Source organism: Nothobranchius furzeri, chromosome 9, assembly GCF_043380555.1.
Source record: "Nothobranchius furzeri strain GRZ-AD chromosome 9, NfurGRZ-RIMD1, whole genome shotgun sequence".
NCBI classification, from domain to species: domain Eukaryota; kingdom Metazoa; phylum Chordata; class Actinopteri; order Cyprinodontiformes; family Nothobranchiidae; genus Nothobranchius; species Nothobranchius furzeri.
The window spans coordinates 30,976,054-30,998,408 of NC_091749.1; the positions used below are offsets into that span (position 1 = coordinate 30,976,054).

A 22,355-nucleotide genomic window follows, 5' to 3' on the forward strand; every position below is an offset into this window, starting at 1 on the left:
GCCCCTCCTCACTTTGTTGTTGTTGTTGGAAAAATATGCAAATCCAGGCAAAGAGGCTCATAAAACAAATTCACTTTTTCAGACAAACATCTTGGGTTCAAGTCAAGGGTTTCAATAATCAACTAGGAGAACGTGTTCTTCTTTCCTCCACCCATTTATTCTTAGTTCTGTGTCCTTCAGAAACTAGTAAAAGCCTTTTTTTTTTGTTCAGAACAGCACTAAGGTACACTACACAGACTTGCAAATATGTTTTAAATTGCAGTATTGAAAACGTTTAAAAAACCTTCTGATTTCACCTCCTGGAGTTACTCTACTTGTTTTCACATCCCACTGATAAAACATGGAGGAGGTGAAAAATGTCTGAAAGGAGATCTGTACGAAATGGAATGCAGCCTGCACTTTTCATTCTCTGTCCTGCAGTGAAATATGCCTAACTGATTCTTAAGGTCACACATCCTCGTAATGAATGTAATCACCACATTACACTGCACTCTTTTTGATGCTGACTGAGGTATGGACCCTTATCTGCAGCCTCCTTCAGATCACTGCCTCTTGATTTCTGTCTCCCAGCAGGTATGTGCCTGACTGAGCTGCCTTCTAAACATCAGTAAGTCCCTGCAGTATTCAGAGCAGGCTGACATAATCTATGGAGTGCTGAGATTTTCGATCACTGTGAGGAAGGAAATGTGAGCAAAACAAACCAAAAAACTGAAGAGATTAAGGAAAAATATGGTTTTCCCTCTATGTCTTTCTGTTTAGCCTAAGGAGATTTTACTTGGAATCAGTCATGTAGAATCACTGAATGAAAGCAAACCACATATTGACTTTTTTTCTTCTTTTTTCAAAGAGGCTACACTCGATTGATCTGAAAGGTCACTGAAGTCCACTGGGAGGCTGTGCACTTAATATGTGTATCCCACAGTGGGCTGAACCCTATTGACTTCAATATCCAGACTGTGATAGATAATGATGGTCTACAACTGTAGCACTTTAAATTTACTTTACAATATAAAATCAATATTTAAGAATTCAAACCTTAAATCGGTTTAACTTGGATAGAGGCAAAGCATGAGCAGATTTCCCAAATCCTCAAAAAATGTGGAAACCTGAAGTGGAAAAAACAAAAACAAAAAAATACTTGGTGCTACTCTAATAATATGAGACACGTTTCATTAATCATACTCAGTCTATTCTCTCTGGAAGCTTTTCAATTAGGAAATAAAAGTGTTAATGGAAGTTATTGCGTCTGCATTCATAAAAACTCCTTTTCTTTTTACAGATCTGAAATTTTACACTCAGTAAGATCATAAAAAATACACATATCATCCACAGAGAGGATTATTAGCAAACCTGGGTCCTTTGAGGACAATGGAGTGTGTGTGGAGTGCATTTATGGCATACAGCCTGCTCTGACATGACTTGTTAGAAGACCGAATTTGAAACAGCTAAACAGAAATGAAAGTTGTTTTAATGATTTTAGAAGAGATTGACTTTGAGACCATTTGAAATGATGGATGTTAATATCCAACCACTCTAAAGAAAATCAGCTGGACCCATAAATCCTTGATGCCCGTTATTACAAACAATGTGGCCGGACTCACACAGACGTCATACTCATGATGCTTTTGCACCACATTTTTAATATTTCCTACTTTTTTAGAGCGTTTGTTGGAAATTATTTAAAATGTTACTTGATTACAATTACATAGGTACACAATAATAAAATATTCTATATTTCAATAATCATACTTGAAAAAACATATTTCTGGAAAGGGCATTTGAGCTTTTTCTTCACCTCCTTCTTAAAATGCCCACACAGCAATGAGTTGTGGGTAAAATCCTTCGCCAAAGGTTGACACCGATGCAGGCTTTGGTGAAGTGTGAATCAAGGGTGCAAAAGGGATGTGACCAGGGTCTACACTTGAGAACCGGGACAACCTATGCATTCGCCGTACTGGACGACAACGCACAATTGAGGAGTGCACGTGTGGAAGTGCAAGTGTTGTGACTGGGCTGCAGAAGCCGGCAGGATTTGGAATCCTATTTCCTGATATTCAGACATCTTGCCTCTGATTGGCTGACGGCAACGCAACTTTACCACAGACTCAGTTTACTCTGTAACATTGATGTTTTATCTTCACAAATAACACAAGCCTGAAGGAGTTCTGCTGTGTGATGGAGCTGCTGATGCTAATGGTTAGCTTCTACTAGTCGAGACGTTTTCTGCCCCCTCCAACAACAGCCTTCCTCGTCGTGAGGCAAGATGGGTGAGTCCATGAATGTTAATTTTCAGTGTGATGTGATTCTGAGTGGCTTTTCTAATCCGAGAGTTTCCTCGTCTCATTTTTATCAGCAGGTGATGCAGGAACTAGGTGTAGAAGACAATTTTCACAAACAGCCTGTATGTGAAACTCAGAATTACGATCATAAAAAAACACGTACGAAACAGTTTATCAATTAACTTGGCCTTTAATAAAAAAATAAGTTAATTAAATTGAATAACTTAATGGGAATGGGTGAGGTCTCCTTCTCTGATGAGCAGCTGTTGATGGATGAAAAGTTCTCAAAATAATTTTTTGAAAAATATTACAAGGTTTATGGTTGCATCCATTTTCTATAGAAGCATCAAGAGCTTTTAAGTAACATCTGTACTGTTCAGAGAGCTTAAAGTTGTGGCTCAGTCATTTAATCCATACATTTGCATTCCTAAGTTGGAATGATTGCTCGTAAGTCATACTCAAGGGAAAATAAAGCACCGGTGCGTCTGTTTGAGGAACTAGAAGTGAGCCACAGCAGAGCCGAGCTTCAGATTTGGAGGATTTGTTCCTGATATTTGGACATCTCTCCTTTAACTAACAGCAACACGACTTTACCACAAACTCTGTTTGCTCTGCAACATGTTTTATCTCAAAATACTTTATTAATCCCAGAGGGAAATTGATTGCTGTAGTAGCTCAGAATAATAATAATAATGAGTTCTGCTGTGTGGTGAAGTTGCTAATGCTAACGGCAGCAGTAGCTGAAGTGGTTGAGCGGATTGTCCAGTAATCGGAAGGTTGCAGGTTTGATCCCGGCTCCGGACAGAGAATTCTGCTGTTGTGTCCTTAGGAAAGACACTTACCCCAAAATTCCTCTATCTCCGCTTCGCTCCACCCCGCCCCCGCTTTCCGCTGCCGCTCACTTCCGAACTCAAATTATACTATACCCGCTCTACAACGGCTCCGCTCTGGTGCGCAGACCTGAGTTGCGCAAACAGGCATGCGCGGGATTTTCGAGATCTTGCGATACAGTCCGAGCAATGAACGCAGAAGTTAGATCCAAACACCAATTGTGTTGGAGAAGCATAGAAATGAACTGTTTAATCTGCCCATCATTTGTGTTGAGAGATCAGCAGTGTTTGGATCAACAAAGGGTGACTGCTTTGATAGTAGAAACTGTATGTATGGCTTATTTTTGTGCATTTAAAGTTCAATCGACATTGATAGTTTTTTATTTTTTTTTACCGTGTCCTGTCTGGCTGTGAAGCAAACAGAATTGATGTCTGAATGCTGGTAACAAGCCTTACAGATTTACTCTCAGGTGGAGCATCAAAGCGTCTGCTTTTAATGTCACGCCTGATACTTAAAACGTTATTGTTATTGTTTTTGAATGCTTTGTAATTCCGACCAGACACGGAGTCAGAGGTGAAAGAGAAAGGAAGAGACAAAAGGTGGGGAGAGAGGGGGGAAGGGGGTGGGGGTTCCACAAAAACAAACAATAATGAACAAGAGTCTGCTTCTAGACCTGCAGAAAGAGACAAGAAAAAAAAGCAAAAAAAAGGGACACAACAACAATACAACAAGATCAAGCTATCACTGCGTCAACTTGATGAAGAAATGTATAATCAACATTGTTTAACTGAACAATCACATGATAATAAATCACAGTGCATTAAGTGCCCACCATAGCCTTAAGACCTGTGATGAACGTGCCCAAGTCCATACTTATGAGAGCACCATGTGAGCACCTGTGTGTGTACCCGCGCTTGTTTATGTAAGGTTTATCTATAGGAGCGTCCAGTAGAGAGTGTGAGGGGCCACAGATCTGCCCCCCAAAGATGTGTAGGAGACGGAGGGAGCTCCAAGTCCCAGAGATCCAGGAGCTGCCCCAGAACACAGGAACCCAAAGAAGACTGCAACCAGAAAGGCCCCCGCCCCCCTCGAGAGGCACAGAGGATCGCCCCAGGGGGCCGCAAACAGCAGCCGGCAGAGCCCCGGGAGATATCAGCGGCAAGCCCACAGGCCTGCTCACAGTCTCCCACCCCCTAGCCGGCCGAGCCCGGCACCCAGCAACCCAGGACCCAGGGGCGACCACCCCCGCCGGGGACCCAGCAGAGCCCAGGGACCCACACCCCACCAGATAGCCACCGGGATTGATCAGGCAGATGCCAAAAATCTTAAACCGCCTGACCCAGGAGCCACGAACACTCAGGCAGACCATTTGATAGTTGTTAAACCTGTACATTTGAAACAAAAATGCTTTTTGTTTATCGATTTATTGTGAAATAACGGAAGTTGTGCTTGCTCCCTTTCCTGTTGGGCAGTTGTGATTACTGTCCATTGACTGCGGAGGTGCTCCGGCGTCCGGCAAACATAGAATCGATCCTATTTTTGCCGGATGGCGGAACGGCGCACTGCGCCGCACGGCCGCAGTAGTGGAACAGCTCTGATTGACTACAAAGGGACCGATTTTGCTGCGGAGTTCGTGCCGGAGCGGAGCGGAGATAGTGGAATTTTGGGGTTAACCCACCTTGCCTGCTGGTGGTGGTCGGAGGGACCAGTGGTACCTGTGCTCGGCTACATCGGCAGCCTCGCCTCTGTCAGTGCACCCCAGGGCAGCTGTGGCTACTTCATAGGTCATCGCCATCAGTGTGTGAATGTGTGTGTGAATGGATGAATGTTACACTGTAGTGTAAAGCGCTTTGGAGTCCTCTGACTCTGAAAAGCACTATACAAGTGCGGGTCATTTATCATTTATCATAACGATTAGCTTCTATTAGCCGAGACTTTCTCTGTTGTTTCCTGGATGCTAAACCATCACGAGTCAAGAAGGATGAGTACATGAATGTTAAGTGACAGTGTGATGTAGATCTGTCAGGATTTTCAAATCCTAGAGTTTCACCATCTATTTTCAACCAGAAGCTAGTGCAGAAGATAGGTGGAGGAGACTATTTTCATGTTCAGCCTGCATGGAACACTCAGAGTGACCAATTATAATCAGAAACATTCATTAAAAATGTCTTCTCAGTGTTCCACACCTTTAAAGATCTGGCTCCTGTTTTTTTGCTCCAACCCACTCAATCCCCTGATTACAGAATATCCCTTTACATGTTTTGTTGTTGTTGTTGTTGTTGTTTGTTTGTTTGACAATTAAATACTAAATATACAGCTTGGGTCCTCCAGTCTCACTTTGTTTTCCTCCCAGAAAAAAGTTTAGTTTTTTCAGCAATTGTTGATAAATCTCAAACCGGACATATTGCTTTGGCAGACTTCCTAAAAGCCTGTGGTTTGATGCTTGTCAAACTGTCAAAGATTAACAGACACTCTGGAGGTAGAATAAGCCCTACAACTATCCAGCGGGGTTTAATGACATCCATGTTTACTGCAGACACTTTGGGAAATAATCTTCCCCTTTCAGATGAGCTGCTTCATCTCTCTGTTTGTTTACAGCCTGTCTGACTCCTCGTGCCTCTGCTCTGATCTAAAAACTCATCCTCAGAACTAATATGTATACACACTTATACACCAGTTCACCATAATATGTTTTAAACACCCAATATTGTATGTGCTTTAGACAATGACACATGGATTTAGAAATATGGTTGTTGTTTATGTGGAATAAAATATTTTACTATAAATGACTTTCTTTAACTATTATGAAAACCTCACAAAGCTGACAACACTTGAAAAAGACATTTTCAAAGGAACGATTTCCAGATTTATATTAAATTTATTGTTTATGCCTGTTGAGCTGTAATGGATTCCTTGAAGCTAAATTCTTCCTGCTGGTCCTCTGTCAAATTTCAAACTGTGTGGTTTGGTCGATTCTAATGAAACGTTTTTGGGGTTCTGTTAGACCATTTTGGGCCATTCTAGCTGTGCCATGTTGTGTGCTGTTTAGTTCTGTGTGTATGATGGTATCTGGGTGTTTCTCTGACCCTGAGGGTGTGCTGGTACTTCAGTACACTTGAACGAGGTGATTAATGTCAGAACAGTACCCACAGGAAAGATAGGACCAAAATGTTCCCAGCAGGAGAACGCAACAAGAAGATTCCTTAATTATTATTAATCAAGAACAAAGAGTGATTACAAACTATTCAGTGCATATATTAGGATGTGTAGCTAGGTTTGAATTCAATGAATAACAATAATTGCTGCAACGTCACACAGAAATCCTAATTCCCTTTCCCCCAAATAATCTGTGAGCGTTGAACCCGTGTGTGCAGAATGTTTCTATTTAGAGCTTAAAACATGCAGCAGCACCATTGTGTACCCGTGTTTGATGATCATAACAGAATAAATCCTCTGCATCGCTGTGTTTTCACCCACCGTAACACGAACCATTTTCTCCTGTTACTGTTGCTATCACAACAGGTTTGGTTTAACTGTATAAAACGAATCAAGGTCAAATGAGAAATTGCTGGAATGGATTCTGTAAAAAGGACATAATGATAAACACATGTAGAGGTGGATGGGGGGTGGGGGTGGGCTGCAGGATAGCTCAGTGTGTAGTCTCTTTTATCTCTGCTGCTCCCTGAACACAGAATATAAAATGTATTCTTGAGCTGAATTTCAGATGTGAGCTTAGATTTAATGAACCATGTGGAAACTAGCATGAGTGCTGCTGGATCACACAAAGGCAGCCCTAAATGAGAATTACCAGCATCCTGTATTTTTTAATTGAGCAGGAATTAATGTTCAGAACCCCAGTTTTTGTGTGTGTGTGTGTGTTTTTATTCCTTGACCGGCTCTGGACTCTGATTGGTTACTTTCTCATCTAGTACCGCCTCTTCAATTTGCTGATTGGTACATTTATCCTTTCTCCCATCTTTTTCAGTTTTCTGACTGGATTTTTGTCACTGTCGATTTTTGTTGGCTTTTATTTGTCAACGAAAATGTTGATCAATACTTGTCATCATTTAGTCTTTATAGATGTATTGTTTTAGTTTTTGTTTAATTTAAGTCTGCAATAATTCATTCATCACAGGAAAAAAAAAGATTTTCATCAACGAAAGTACCACGCACTCGAAGTCTACACACTTCCTCCTAGTGTGTTTCCCTGAGGACCGTAGGGTGCAGTGAGAGTATTGGGACAGGGCCTAGATCTCATCTCAAACACGAATCAGTTGCTTTGTTAGTTTTGTTTTATGAGAAACTCCCAAAGAAAAACAGCATGAAGAGGAGTTAACAGACAAATTTGCAACAAAACAATACACATGTGCAGATAACAGTCAGTCATGAGTTGTTTGCAATCACAAGCTCCCTGTGACCCAACCATGTTTTAAAACATATCTGAGAGGTTTTGTCCAATTCAGTTTGAATGTGCAGGTTTCTTTAAAATCTGTTTCCCCAACTAGTCGCCAACAATTGCAGCCCAGCTCCGCTCATATGTAGACTTTACAGTAAAGATTTGTTTTTGGAAAAATTACTAGACAACATTTTAAAAAAGCATCACTCTTTAAGGTCAGATTTTAGCTTCTAATTTCTTAAACAACCATGTGGAAAGTCACATTTGGTGTTTGTGGAAAAGATGATTGAGGTCAGAACAATGGCATACATCAAGCAGAGAAGCATCTAAGAATGGTAAATGGTCTGTATTTGATATAGCGCCTTCTAGAGTCCTAGAACTCCTCAAGGCGCTTTACAACACAATCAGTCATTCACCCATTCACACACACATTCACACACTGGTGGGGATGAGCTACGATGTAGCCACAGCTACCCTGAGGCGCACTGACAGAGGCGAAGCTGCCGAGCACTGGCGCCACCGGTCCCTCTGACCACCACCAGCAGGCAACGTGGGTTAAGTGTCTTGCCCAAGGACACAACGACAGCGACAGACTGAGCGGAGCTCGAACCTGCAACCTTCCGATTACAGGGCGAGCACTTAACTCCTGTGCCACCGTCGCCCCAGAAGAAGATGGTAGAAATGACTAAAACTCAGTTAAAGAGCGAGTAATACCTAAATTGACTTATTTTTGCTGTTAACCTGTATAGATGAGTGTCTAACGGTGCTGTATACTTATGTAATCATTATTTTGGCAGTTTAGGGCAACTTACTTTAATTTAAATATTTCAGCCCAAACCATAATTCTATCTCCATCTTCAGGTTAAAACCCTGCTCCACATTGCTTTAGAGTCAGCCACAGCTGATTGCTGTAGAGCTGCAGGGTGGCGTCTGTACCGTACTACATAGCTGCGCTGCACTGGTCTCCTGCTGAGTCTCGCTGTGCCTACACCTGGCTCAGCCACTCACTTGACACGTATGACAAGTTGGAGCTTGGAGCTGTCCTCCTCCCCTTTTTTCTAATGAAGGAGGTGAAAAGGAAATCCTCCTTCCTGCAATTAGTTTCTGTGTCTGCTCTTCTTTCGAGCAGTGAGTCTGCTGGTTGTGAGTGCTCGTATGTACGTGCGAGTGTGCGCTTTTTAACAACTCTTTTTTCCAACTTGGGGGGGGGGGGGGGGGCTGCCAATCTTTGCCTCAGTGCTGCTCTCAGTCCTCCAGGCTACGCCTTTTTCTCAGGTATATTTCTAACAGGAGGTCTGGTTGAATTAGGTCTCCATCCATTCCTTGGCCCCCATTATTAAAAACTGGTTTGAAGGTCCAGATGGACCCTGTTCCAGAGTGATGGTGCATCAGGATAAGAAGAGAGGCATCATGTCTAGTGCCTACTGTGCAAGCCTGTGGGGGCAGTGTTATGATCTGGGGTTGTTGCAGTTGCTCAGGTCTAGGTTCAGCAACAGGATGTTCTCCAAGAATGAGGTCAGCTGAATACCTGAATATCCTGAATGACCAGGTTATTCCATCTTTCCTGAAGGCACGGGCATATTCCAAGATGACAATGTCAGGATTCATCAGGCTCAAATAGTGAAAGAGTGGTTCGGGGAGCATGAGACATAATTTTCACACATGGATCGGCCACCACAGAGTCCAGACCTTAACCCCATTGAGAATTATTGGGATGTGCTGGAGAAGGCTTTGTGCAGCAGTCAGACTCTACTCATCAATGCAAGATCTTGGTGAAGCATCACTGCAACACTGGATGGAAATAAATCTGGTGACGTTGCAGAAGCTTTTTGAAATAATCACGGTGAATGTGTGCTGCAATCAAAGCTAAAGGCAGTTCAACAAAATATTAAAGTGCGTGACCTTTCTTTTGTTTTTGGGCCGAGCAGTGTAGCTGAGTCACTCACAACACAGACTTTAAGTGCAAACAGATCACGTGAAACCTTTTTATTTCTATTTCTATTGCTTCTCAACTTTCTAAACGATTTAAATGAATCACACGAGACGCAGTGTGCGATATACTAGAACTGCCATGTGTTTAATTTGAAATCTCACTGATTCATAAAACTAAGAGAAAGAAGATGATCTACTATTAGAAAAAATCTAAATGTCAGATTTTATTGCCTCCAACACCCGTTTGTTTAAGGAGTTCACAGATCATCAGCAGCACTTAGAATAAAAACTCAAAGGCAGTGATTATTTTCTCATCATGAACAAACATGTCTCTCCTCTCTGCAGTAAACTCACTCTGCTTGCTGCTGTGCCTGTGTGACTTTCAAGGCTGCATGATGCAGCTCCGGTGTGAAAGTCACTTTTAAAGTTGTTTTTACTCTGATGGCAGCGGGAGAGGAGGCCTCCATCACTGACTCCCGTTTTTGTATTGAAGTAGGGAGGAAAAGTGGGGGCTGGCCCTGAGCTGGAGCTTCACAATGGATCATTGTCTGAATTCATAAAGCAGGAGAAGATTCCCTCTTTGGAATAGAAGTGAAAATGTAGTCTTGTTTTAACTGAACCTGGATATGATTAATCATTTTAAACTCTGAGGCTCTATTTGCAATTGTTTTACTCAAAATAGGAAATGGTCTTATCTATAGTGCAAGAGTTTACCTTAATGCATCTAAATGCAGTAACAAGTTATAATTCAGCAGACTAAATCCCTGGTAAAGTAGAATTTAGAGGAAGGTTTTGGTAAAGTTGTAACTTTTATTCTGCCCTCTAATCATTTCATATCACATTTAAATGAGGGAGCAGAGAATATAATAACATGTGCGTGCGTGCGTGCGTGCGTGTGTGTGTGCGTGTGTGTGTGTGTGTGTGTGTGTGTGTGCGTGCGTGCGTGCGTGCGTGCGTGCGTGCGTGTGTGTGTGTGTGTGTGTGTGTGTGTGTGTGTGTGCGTGCGTGTGTGTGGGGGGGCAGTCGGGCATGTCTGTACAATGCAACAATAGATCACTGTAAAGCTTTGATCCAATGAGAGAGCAACAGAGCAGGGTGACAGATATTTCAAGAGGATGGGGACGAAGCTCCTCCAAGTACAGATGTGATTTCTTTTTGCTACACAAAGTGATCTTTGCAGAGACTGAAGCTCATTTGTGAATCAGTAAGCTGATTGAAACAGCTGCAGAGGTGGTAAAAATGTCCTCAGATTTTAAGTTAGCTGATCACTGACATGTCAGATGTGAAAAATTAAAGAAAAATTTCAATATTTTCAATAAGACCAGTATTTTATTTTTATGTGTTAATTTGTCTTGAAACGTTAAAATATGAGCTGAAACTTTATTGAATTTTTTATAATGTTACAAAAATTTAAAGGAAAAGGAAATACATTTTAAAGACTTCTAATTGCTTTCAATCATCAACAGAATATCTATTGCCATAGATAGAAAAGAGAAAACACTGCCACCCCCTGCCTTTTGAGATGGAGAGAAAAGGCAGCATCAAGTAACTGCCGCAGATGTGCTGGTTTTGGCTCTGATCTGCGTTAATGTGGAACACAAGAACCAAGCGCACGTTTTCCCTTTCAGTTAGGTTGCTGCTGTAGCTGCACTAGTACTGTTGTTTTGTTGTTTAGATCCTTAACAGGTAACTATTGCAACATCTCAAACAGTCTCAACAGCTGACACAAAGCTAACAATACCAACACTGTGAACTCCCCGTTGTCTGCAGCCATCATGATGTCACTGGAAACTTTAAACAAAGCTGTTTCTGTTGAATGCTTTTTACGAAAACCAGACTGGAATTCATCAAAACTGTTGTGTAGTTCCAGAAAAGTAATCAGTTGATCTGCCACAACCTTTTCCAATATTTTAGAGAAAAAAAGGGTAATTTAGAAATGGGCCTGTAATTTTTAGGCTGGGATGAGTCCAAACTTGGTTTTTAAAGGATAGGTTCGATAACTGCATGTTGGAAAACAAATGGTAAAGAGCCAAGTTGTAGAGGTACATTAATAAAATGTACAATGCTTGGGCCAATTTGGTCAAACATCCTGATTAACCAGGAAGTAGGAATGAAATCAGCAGGGCATGAGGTTGGTTTCATGTGTTTCTGAATGAGGCAAATGTCCTGGAAATTTAGAGGAGTAAAGACAGACCATGATTGAGAGGGAGGGGGTTGGGGGGGAGGAAGTAGATGGGGGTTAAAAAATTTGCCCTGATATTTCTGATTTTATTCTCAAAGAATGCTAGAAAGTTGTTACAGACAGACCTTGAGTAAACTGGCATAAGAGGGGCGTGCGGAGAAACAGTCTGGTTTATGGTGTCAAACTGGACTTAAGAGTTATTTTTGTTTACAGCAATCAGCTGAGCAAAGTAAGTGGCCCTGGAAGTTTTCACTGTCTCATTCAGGGATATCAATTCTTTAAGGTGCAGCCTGTGACTTTCTAATCTAGTTCAACTTCCAATGTATTTCGGCTCTGCGGAATGTCCTTCTGAAACTGTAAATGTTCTGATTAATCCATGGACTTTTTCTTTTGCTAGAAAAAGTAACCTGCCTAACAGGAGCTACTTTATCTAAGGCAGCGGTTCCCAAACTTATTTAGCTGCGTACCGCCTTCTTTGTCCCGACCATGTCGACGCACCCCCCAGCCCCCACATCAGGGCATGGCTATATATATATATATATATATATATATATATATATATATATATATATATATATATATATATATATATATATATATATATATCTCAGACGTCAAGCTAAACAGACAGGAAATTGGTCAGGAGTAGAGCTGGAAGTCGGATTTTGTGGTGCAGAGGGATCCCAAGCAATGGTGCCTTGGAGTAGAGACTTTTGCACGGATTGGAGCAGAGAGTTTTGCATGGATGTTTTACCTTCAAACTGACTGACAATGGTCTCAGACAGTCCAGGGATACGAGATCTAACTCTTTAAGGTTTTCAATTATTTTATTTGCTTTAGAAAGCATAAAGGCATCATTGTGGGGCAGAAGGAACGGGAGGACAGACATTCAAGATAGCTTCAAGGTTGCTAACACTTTAGCTGAGCTGCCTCTGTCGGATCCGAAAGATTTGTTTTCCAAATAAAGGTCCAAGAATCAAAGAATCTAAAAAATAAACAAAGGTCCAACAAAGTTCCAAGAAAATCACAGAATCCAGAGATCGGTGACAGGAAAAAACTGTTTTTAAGAGGAATTAGAGCACAAAAAGTAGGAGCTGAAACACATCTGCCATGCCTCAAGGTCGATATCTCAGTTTAGCAATATCTCATTTTAGCAATTTAGATATTTCATTTTAGCAATCCCTGAGCACCATAACACAGCTGTTATGGATGGTATCAATAATAGTTGCCATTTTCTTTTTTGCCTCCCTCTGACCACTCTTTTTTTACGCCTGCCCCAATCAATTTGTGGCTTCACAGCTCATGGTGCAACAACATTGCACCACTGGAAAGCAACTAAATATTTTTCTGTGCACAAGCACCTCAATTTTGTCTTGGTTGCCATGGTTACCCATGGAATGCCACTGATTATTTATATGCTGAGTATTTGCAAGGTCCTTTGCATTGATCATTTATGGCAGAAAGTGGGTGTGTAGGAGACGAGAAATGCTCCAAGAACACCAGAGCGCATTTCTAGGAAGAGCGGGGTTTACTTATAAAGCAGGAGTTTTGTGCGGCTGTGTATTTGCAGTGTTTTAGTATGAGTAGTGTTTTAGTAAGGATTCTATGGAAAATGTTATTAATGAGGCCCCTGATCCTCAACTGAAAAAGAGAAGATTGCCATCTCCAGTTTGAGACTGCATCATGACCCTAGATGGAGTTCAATGAGTTTTGTTCATTGAGCATGTCCCAGTCCACTTTTGTGATACTTTAACCCAGTGACACCCTCAGGCCTCTCATGTGCTATTTTTGTGACTTTTCTCCAGTCTTTTAAAAAAGTTGGAAATTTTGGTTTGCTGGATTTCACCTGCTGCATCTTTGCTGTTAGAGTTTGCATTTGACAGAGAGGCCAGGCTGCAGCACGTCTGACTGAGTTAATTAATGAACAATTTGGTTTACAAAAGCTGCTAAATGCAGGGATTCATAAACACAATATGCTATTTAAGACTGACAATTCACCCTGAAAATTGCTGGATCAAACAAGCTGTCCCTAAAACATGATAATCTCAGTCTTTTTCATTGGGGGGGGGGGGGGGGAGTACACTGATAACTGCTTGTCTGTCTCCTTTCTGTTGTTTAATTAGAACAAGATAACGGGACAATGAAAAGCGTGTCCCTACTAATAAAGACAATGAAAGCTTACTGCCTGAGACAGAACAGCTATTGGATATTGTGACTGTGTGTGGTTTTATCACACAATGTATCACTACATACATAACAGATTATGGTGTGTGATTTTTCCTAGGAAAATTGTCTTCTCATTTTACTTGTTTTAGTCACAAAATGGGAATTGCTGGTTGTTTTTATTTGAAACCCGATATAGGTGCATTTCTCTCCTTTATTAGTACCTTTTGAGAAGGCTGTGGTCACCAGTCTGGGGGTAAAGTTGGATGTAGAGCTCACACTGGACAGCCAGGTCAATGGAACAATCAGATCCTGCTATTTCCATCCCAGGAGAATAGCTAGGATTAAGCGGTTTCTTTCAAGTAAACATGTGGAAACTGTCATCCACGCCTTCATTCCCACCAGACTGGGCTACTGTAACTCGCTGTATGCAGGCATCAAGCAAGCCTCCATAGCAAAACTGCAGAAGGTCCAAAATGCGGCAGCCAGGTTACTGACTGGTACCAGGAGATCTGAACACATCACGCTCGTCTTGGCATCCCTACACTGGCTCCCAGTCTCTTTTAGAATTTTGTTTAAAGTTCTGGTGTTTGTTTTTAAATGTTTAAATGAGTTGGCTCCACGTTATCTATCGGATCCGATTTATCCTTATGTTCCCGCAAGGAACCTTCGGTCAGCACAGCACGGACTGTTGGTCATTCCCAAACACAGACTGAAATCTCGAGGGGGTCATGCTTTCTCGGTGCTGGGGCCGAGGCTCTGGAATGAGCTACCTACATGTGTTAAACAGGCCACCACGCTCGGCAACTTTAAGCGCCAGCTGAAAACACACTTTTATTCTTTAGCTTTTACTCAAGAAGATTCTCGTTAACGGATGGCTTTGCACTTTTTTGCTGCCCCACCTAGATTTTATCTACATGTTTTTGTTGGTTTTTAAATGGTTTTATATGTTTTTATTTTTTATGTTCACTTCTGCTGTGCAGTGCTTTGTTTGGTCCTTGGGCCATGTGAAGGCGCTGTATAAATAAAGTTTAGTGGTAGTAGAAGTAATTTCTTATTCAAATATTTATTTTATCATGCATCCATGGAGCATCCATGTGTCTCCTGATTACCAGTTGTTATCAACTTGTTCATTGTTTCCTGGTTATTTTGAACATTCCTGTATTTACAGTCTTAGCTCGTGTTTGTGTCTAAAATTAAAAATAGCAAAGCATTCTTAGTCTCTAACTCAGAAACAATCAACAGAAAACCTCATCAGGAGAAAATGAGCTGTGATTCAAACACAAGCTTGCTGATCTGTAACAACCAGAGATGAGCAGTGAGGCATGAAATGACATGATGGGATTTTATACTGTAGAAATAACTGGATTTCATTCCAAATGTTTGAATCAATGAACAACAAAATTATTTATCAGGCCTAAAGGCATCTGGCAACTGAACTATGAGATTCGTTAATTATAACCTTCGGGTATATTAGTGACAAAGTTCGGAGTGGAAAACACAGAATGCAAATTTTTTTCAGGATATTTTTTGTTTCTACTAGGCTTCCTGTAAGGGTTTACCTGGTTATTTGTGTTTCTTTCACAATAACAGTTTTACAGATGAATGGATGGGTTTTCAGGTGAAGACCGTCACATGATGTAGAAGAAAAAAAACGTTTGTCCCTCTTCTCTTTTTTGCCTTTCTGCAGATACAATGCTGCCTCAATCAAGTGTTCTGATTGGCTTGCTGTGCCTGGGTTACGCAGGCTGCGTATGGGGTTTCGCCCGTCTGCTGGACAATGCAGAGCTACGCTCAGCTTTCTCAGTTGCTCGCACTAACAGCATGGAAGGTGGACCAAAGATGACAGTGACCTTTGACTCTGTGTACGTCAATATCGGTGGGGACTTTGATGCTAAGGCAGGTTTGTTTCGCTGTCGGATCCCTGGGGCCTACTACTTCTCCTTCACAGTGGGCAAGTTTCCCCACAAAGACCTGTCTGTGATGCTGATGAAGAACAGGAATGAGGTGCAGGCCATCGTATATGAGGAAAACGCCGGAGAGGAGAGGAAGGTGCGTTTAACGGCTTTGAATTTTGATTTTGTGGTAATGTTTGAGGATCCCTCTCCATCTACAAACTGATGCAGGGTTCTGAAACAAACATCTTGTTCATACTAAGTGAAAAATATTTTTAAAAGATTTTTGTGTTCACAGCAGGTGAGGTTGTCCAGCAATTCAGTCTTTGTGCATCTGTTTGTAACAATCCTGGAAAGGATGCTGAGATTTTGTTTACACATACTCCTCAAAGGAACCACAGGTGATACATTTCTACTTTTCAAGCACAAAGGACACAGAATACCTGGGCTGTGATGAGCCCAAACAACATCAGGCTGATTTCCTGTCAAAGAAAAGTTTCCAAGAGAATTCATGGAAAAGGATTTGGGCGATAAAGACTGTTGCAGTCAAGCAGGCCAAACATAGAAATCACAACGTGTCAGCTTCTTCTCAATGCCACAAACCTGATAGACTCAGTTCACCCAGAGAGATAATCATGCTGATTTGGACCTGGCCCTCCCCTTTTGACAATTTGAAGTACATGGCCAGTTACTAGGGCTCTAAAGATAATCTTATCAGATATTCCTGCCGTGTGTTGTGCGTAAAGCAGTGGTTCCCAAACTTCTTTAGCTGCGCACCGCCTTCTATAGAGCTCCGGGAGTTGACGTCACTTCTCCCGGCATGCAACAGTTCAAATCGAAACGGCGCCATATTGGCAGGTAGAAGCCGGCAGCTGGACTATTTGTTATTGTCAGAAAACTCAATCAGACAGGAAATATGGTAGATTCCTGTTGTGCCCCAGGATGCAGAACAGATGCGGATGACATAAGGAATGAGCCATCTACAGGATTCCCCAAGATCCGGAGCGCTGCAAACATTGGACCATTGTAATAAAACGCGCTAGTGACCGGGCTAAAATGAAACTGTGGGACCCCGAGAGTAAAGGTTTTCGCTTATACAGCGACCGCTTCATATCAGGTACTTAAACCAACGTTTCCTCAATTGTGTGTGGTATTTATTTTAAATGCTTTTATTACGATTCTTAGTGGGCTTCCTAAACTTATTTTGGCGTGGCTTTTTCTGTCTTATTACTCATAGCAACAAGTAAACATCACGTAAAACGTTGCCTCGAGAGTTCTGCGTGCTGCCGTTTCCGTGTTTTATGATCACAGCAATTAACCGGCTAAGCTGTATTTAATTTTTAAGCAACGGTTGATCAATTGTCAGATCACACATAAAAAGCACTTTGGATTGCTATTATCTGTCTCACCGAGACAGATCTCAGACAGATCCTGAGACGCTCCTGCCTGACATATTTATTTTATTCACGGAAAAAAAATCAAACTAGTGATTTCTCTTGGCGTTCAGTTTATACATTCAAACAGCACAGCACTCTATTTAAACAACTTACGTGTAAATCTGTTATTTGTCCATCCATCCATCCATTTTCATCCGCATATCCGGAGTTGGGTTACGGGGGCAGTATCGTCGAGAGGCCCAGACTTCCCTCTCCCCAGCCACCTGAGCCAGCTCCTCCGGGTAAATCCCAAGGGGTTCCCCGGCCAGGTCCGGTAAGAAGTCTGCTCCGACAGCTTCTGGCATTTTTAAAAAGTATCCCAGGGGCACGTAAGGGTCGGAGATGTTTAGTCTATTTAATTTCTGACTATATAAAACGATTTCTTCGGTTTTAAAGTGTGAAGTAAACTCCAATGAAGTAAAATCCAAGCCGATCCCGTTCACATTCATGTTTACGATCCGTGTTTGTTTACCTTTTTTTTACCTAACTAACTACTAACTGAGAGTCACGTGGACCCAAAAGCAGTGGCGGCTGGTGAAAAATATTTTTGGTGGGGCTGTGCTATTTTTTTATTTTTAAACAAACTTGTGCTTTCTGAGCTTTGTGCACAACTTCACTATTTCCTGAATTAAGCACAGCTCTTTTATTTCCTGTCTTACATCATTGGACAAACTGATTAATCCAGGTGTGTCTGACTATTGGCAAACTGCCTTGTGGACCAAGGTTGAAAAATACTGCATTAAATTGCACATAAAATAACATGACCATAAATGGTAAATAGGCAATGCAAGAGGCAAGTAACAAAAACATTTTGTTTAATTTCAACATTTGAGTGAACACGAAAAATTATGAGCAGGTCACTGTTACAGTAATGGTAGTAAACACTACTTAGACAAAATGCCAGAAATTTACACTGTTAGGACTTATGGAAAGTGGAAACACTTTCATAGGAAATAATGTCATCAGTATCCTCTTACAAATGTCATATTTCCCACTTTTTGGGACAATAAAACATTTCTGGTTCTCAATGAGATGTTTTTCTTCAAATGTAAAAACATCTCATTGAGAATCAGAAATGTTTTATTGTCCCAAAAGCTGGGAAATTTGTTTGCTGCAGCAGAAGTGTAACAAGTAAAATGGAATCAGATTGATGTATGTACAAATTTACTTGAAATACACATTTACGTGATTAAATATGTATAATAGGTATGTGTGTTGAAATTAGTTTTTACAGTTATTGCACATTAAACATGTTATTAAATAAATGTGCCGGTTTGTGGGACAACCAAGGATTTCTGATTCTGATTGTCTTGTTCACAGAAATGTAACGTACAGCTTACCTCTGCACCCAGCTGTTGTTCTCCCTATCCAAACGTCCTCCGTTTCTTTGTTGGCTGCTGCACTGATGCGCTGCATTCCTCAGTCAGAGAATGAATGGAGTCCCCAATGAGACACAAGTTCCACATCCACCTTCTGTGGATCCCAGCCGTTTTGAATAACAAACACAGAAAGCAAAATAACGCATTAGCGTGATTGCATCCAGCTAGCCACTGCTTCCTGGTGTACCAATTTTGGGAGAAGCGTCGTGTGTACAGTTTACCTCTCTCCTTGTCCTGCTGGCTTATCTTTACGTTGGGCTGATCTGGTCCAAGCTCTTTGACATTAAGTTTTTCCACCATAGTTCTCCTCTCGAACGAATACTGGAGAAGAGACCGAACTGAATTTAGTGGCTGCTGAGATCCGGTATCCATGTTGTAGGCGCACTGGCATCCATGTCTACGTCTGCGTCATGACCGTCACGAGTCACGACCAAAAACGTGCTGGAGTCGAGACTCTCCGAGTTCTACTGAACACCAACGAAAGCCTTGGCGGTAGCTCTATCGCCCATCATGCTTCTGAAACGTTCTGAAACAACGTCGACGTTGATTGGATACATTCCCATTCCTACCCTTTGATTTTCTTGTCAGCAATTGGACAACTGGTCTCGTCCTGTTTGGGCGATTGAAAAACAGCACACAGCCTCCACCGCTTGGCAGAGACCGGCAGAGACCAATACATATATATATATATATATATATATATATATATATATATATATATATATATATATATATATATATATATATGATTTATTTTTGTTACAAAACACACAATTAACTTAGAATATGTGATTATTGTTAATTTTATTTATTTATTTTTAAAAATTAAAATTAAAAACACAGGGGAAACTGGGAGGGCGGCGCCCTATCGCCCTCTACTGGCCAGCCGCCACTGCCCAAAAGTCTACAAAAATAAACCTTCCCCATTGTTTTTTTCTTTTAAAACCACATTTACATTGCTAATAGGTCCTATTGTTCAGTTCTGCAACACTATTGGCTGTTAAAATGTGTAAATAGGCCCATTTATCTGGCCTCCTAGAACAACATGTGAAAGGTTAAAAAAAGATTTTGCAGTTGTTTTCTAAATTTGGGTTTCTGGGGGTTAAACCTGTAAATTGCACTGGTACAGATGGATACGGCTGTTGTTTTCCTTCAGGAGTATGCAGGTACAGCATGCGCACCTCATGCATGAGCTTACTATTGAAGCTGCAGTTACGCGTTTGGCCTGAGGGGGCAATCACGAGCATAACAATTTCAAACTCTTTATAGCCTCTTTAAGAGATTTTGCAAGATTTCCAGTCTGATCGGGAATGTGTGTGAAATTGGTTAATATGCAGTTTTTGCCATGTGGCTCAATACAACTGGTATATTTGTGATTTTTTTCACCCCCTGTGGCGTTCTCATGTTTTAAAATCATCCAACAATTTTAAAAGTTACATTCATTTTGACAACTTGAAGATATCACAAAACTTGACTCAAACTCAGGCCTTACAAGGAAGAAGAAGAGTAGCTCAGATTTGTTGAAGACAATGGGATAAAGATAAAATGGGATTTAAAAATGTGTAAATGTCTCATAAAAATTTGTAAGGTTTGGTATTGACTTCAAAAGCGATTATATCCAGTTTCCACTTAATTTATCACAAAACTAAGGGTTCTGTGGAGTCATCAAAATGGCTGCAGACCGGGATAAACTTTTGATGGGTTTCCTAACTGTAATTAAAGAGGACATTCAACAGCAGCTCTCCAATTTAAACCAGAAGTTCCTAAATTTGGATGAAAAGATTCTAAATTTGAATGAAAAGATTCTATCTTTAGATAAAAGACTCGATGCTCTTGAGAATGCTTCCTGCCCTGGGAAGGTTTTAGCCCTGTCGTTTGCCAATCTGCTTCCAGATGTCAGAAAAGGTCAATATTCACCCTGATCAACCTAATTCATTATTGTTTGATCTATAACACAGAGTTCAGTATTATTTAACTGTGTATTGATCATGAATAAGAAATTGTCCATGAACTCACCATTACTGATCACTCATTCACTGTAGCAGCACGATTTCCTCATTTGATTTCAGAATCATAAGTTTTAATGTTCATCAACTCTTTTTAGTTTGGTTTGATTTGTTTTTCCAAGAATTCCATTAAAATTATTGTAGCCCACCAAAGGACAACAATTTGGTTATCTGTTCACCGTAAGGTCAGAGGTCATCTCATGGAAGTGTCCAGGCTGTTCCCCCGGTACTGGTCTCCAAACCAGTAAACACACTGCTCTAAGACCTTGCTGCTAAGAAGGGAAGCCATAATAAGCCCTTCTTGGCAGTAAGGTTGTAGAGCAGTGTGTTTACTGGTTTGGAGACCAGTACAGGAGGAACACAATGCTCCAAGCAGGTGGAAAAGCCTGGACACTTCCCTGAAATGATCTCTGACATACAGTGGACAAATAAACCAAATTGTTTTCCATTTGTTACGTTACGTTACGTTATGTTATGTTACGTTATTTATGTTATGTTACGTTACGTTACGTCACGTTATGTTGTTATGTTATGTTACATAACGTTATTTGTGTTATATGTTATGTTATGTTACATTACGTTATTTGTGTTATATGTTATGTTACGTTACGTTATTTGTGTTATATGTTATGTTATGTTACGTTATGTTACGCTATGTTACGCTATGTTACGCTACGCTACGTTACGTTACATTACGCTACGTTACGCTACGCTGTGCTACACTACGTTACGTTACGTTACGCTACGTTACGTTACGCTACGTTACGTTACGTTACGTTACGTTACGTTATGTTACGTTATGTTATGTTACAATACTCATTACCCACAGTGTTCATGTAACATTGTTTTCTCAGTTCTTATTTGTACTCTTATTTATGTCCCTACTTTGTAAATGCCACCCACCTCTGGTCAAAAGCCTTTTTCGTCCACCTTCGGATGCTGTTTGGCCGTGATGTTTAGCTGGACTTCTCTGTTTTCACCGCTGCCTCCTGAATAACTCCACATTGAGTTCATGCTAGTATCAGCTTGTTATTCTCAGACGTAGGACCTTTCTCACCAGCTAAATGTATGGAACAAATATATGTGCTACCCTTGATCTGCTCAACACTGTGAAATTCCAAATAAAAACTGCCACTGCCTTGCTTCGTCAGTCTTTGGCTTGTCCCATTCTCTTTCCAGCTGTTTTATGTTGTCACAGACCTACCCGGCTTTGGTAAATGGATAAAAAAAAGGTCCACTCCGTCATCCGATCTGAGTTTTAAGAGTATGATTAGCACCTCCCCAACCAGCAACCTTGCAAATACTGCCATTTAAATTCCTTTAGGAGAAAAAAATACAACTTTGAGACAAACAGAGCAACTTAGACCCATAGAAACCCATGCAAAAAGCATGCTTGTTTGTCTCGTACTACATCCTACAACTCATTGCAACATTACATCATGATCTATTTTTAGCTAATGTAGAGTACACTAATAGAATCATCTTTTCATTGTTTTAATTATTTTCTAAACACAGCATAGTCGAAGTTGCGGCTAACGCTGTAGCCTTCCCGACAGACTACAGTGTTAGCCGAAACTTGTCAGGAAAAAAGGTAAAAACAAATCTTCTACTTTGCTTTGTTTGGAAAGAATTAAAATAAATGTTAGAATCAGCCAGAATAGATGTTGTCAGGTTTTAGCTGTACAACAATTCTAAATCTTTATTAGCACCTGATCACTGGCGCATAGTGGACATTTGACAGAAAAGATTCTGGTATTTTGTTCATCGGCAAATTATCTCTATTTTACACAGACATTTTTTACAGTGTACTTCTCAGGACAATTGTTGCAAACCCTTCCACCATAGGAGTTCTAAGG

The 22,355-nt window shown here is 40.9% G+C and overlaps 1 protein-coding gene across 1 annotated transcript in view; it reads left to right on the forward strand.

Moving 5' to 3' along the window:
- c1qtnf4 (C1q and TNF related 4) overlaps positions 1–22,355 on the forward strand; it is a 52,382-nt gene that overhangs the window by 24,275 nt on the left and 5,752 nt on the right. The window contains exon 2 of the mRNA XM_070554762.1: positions 15,474–15,835. Within this exon, the coding sequence (XP_070410863.1) occupies positions 15,479–15,835 (357 nt within the window). The 5' untranslated portion in view covers positions 15,474–15,478. The remainder of the gene's footprint in view (positions 1–15,473; positions 15,836–22,355) is intronic.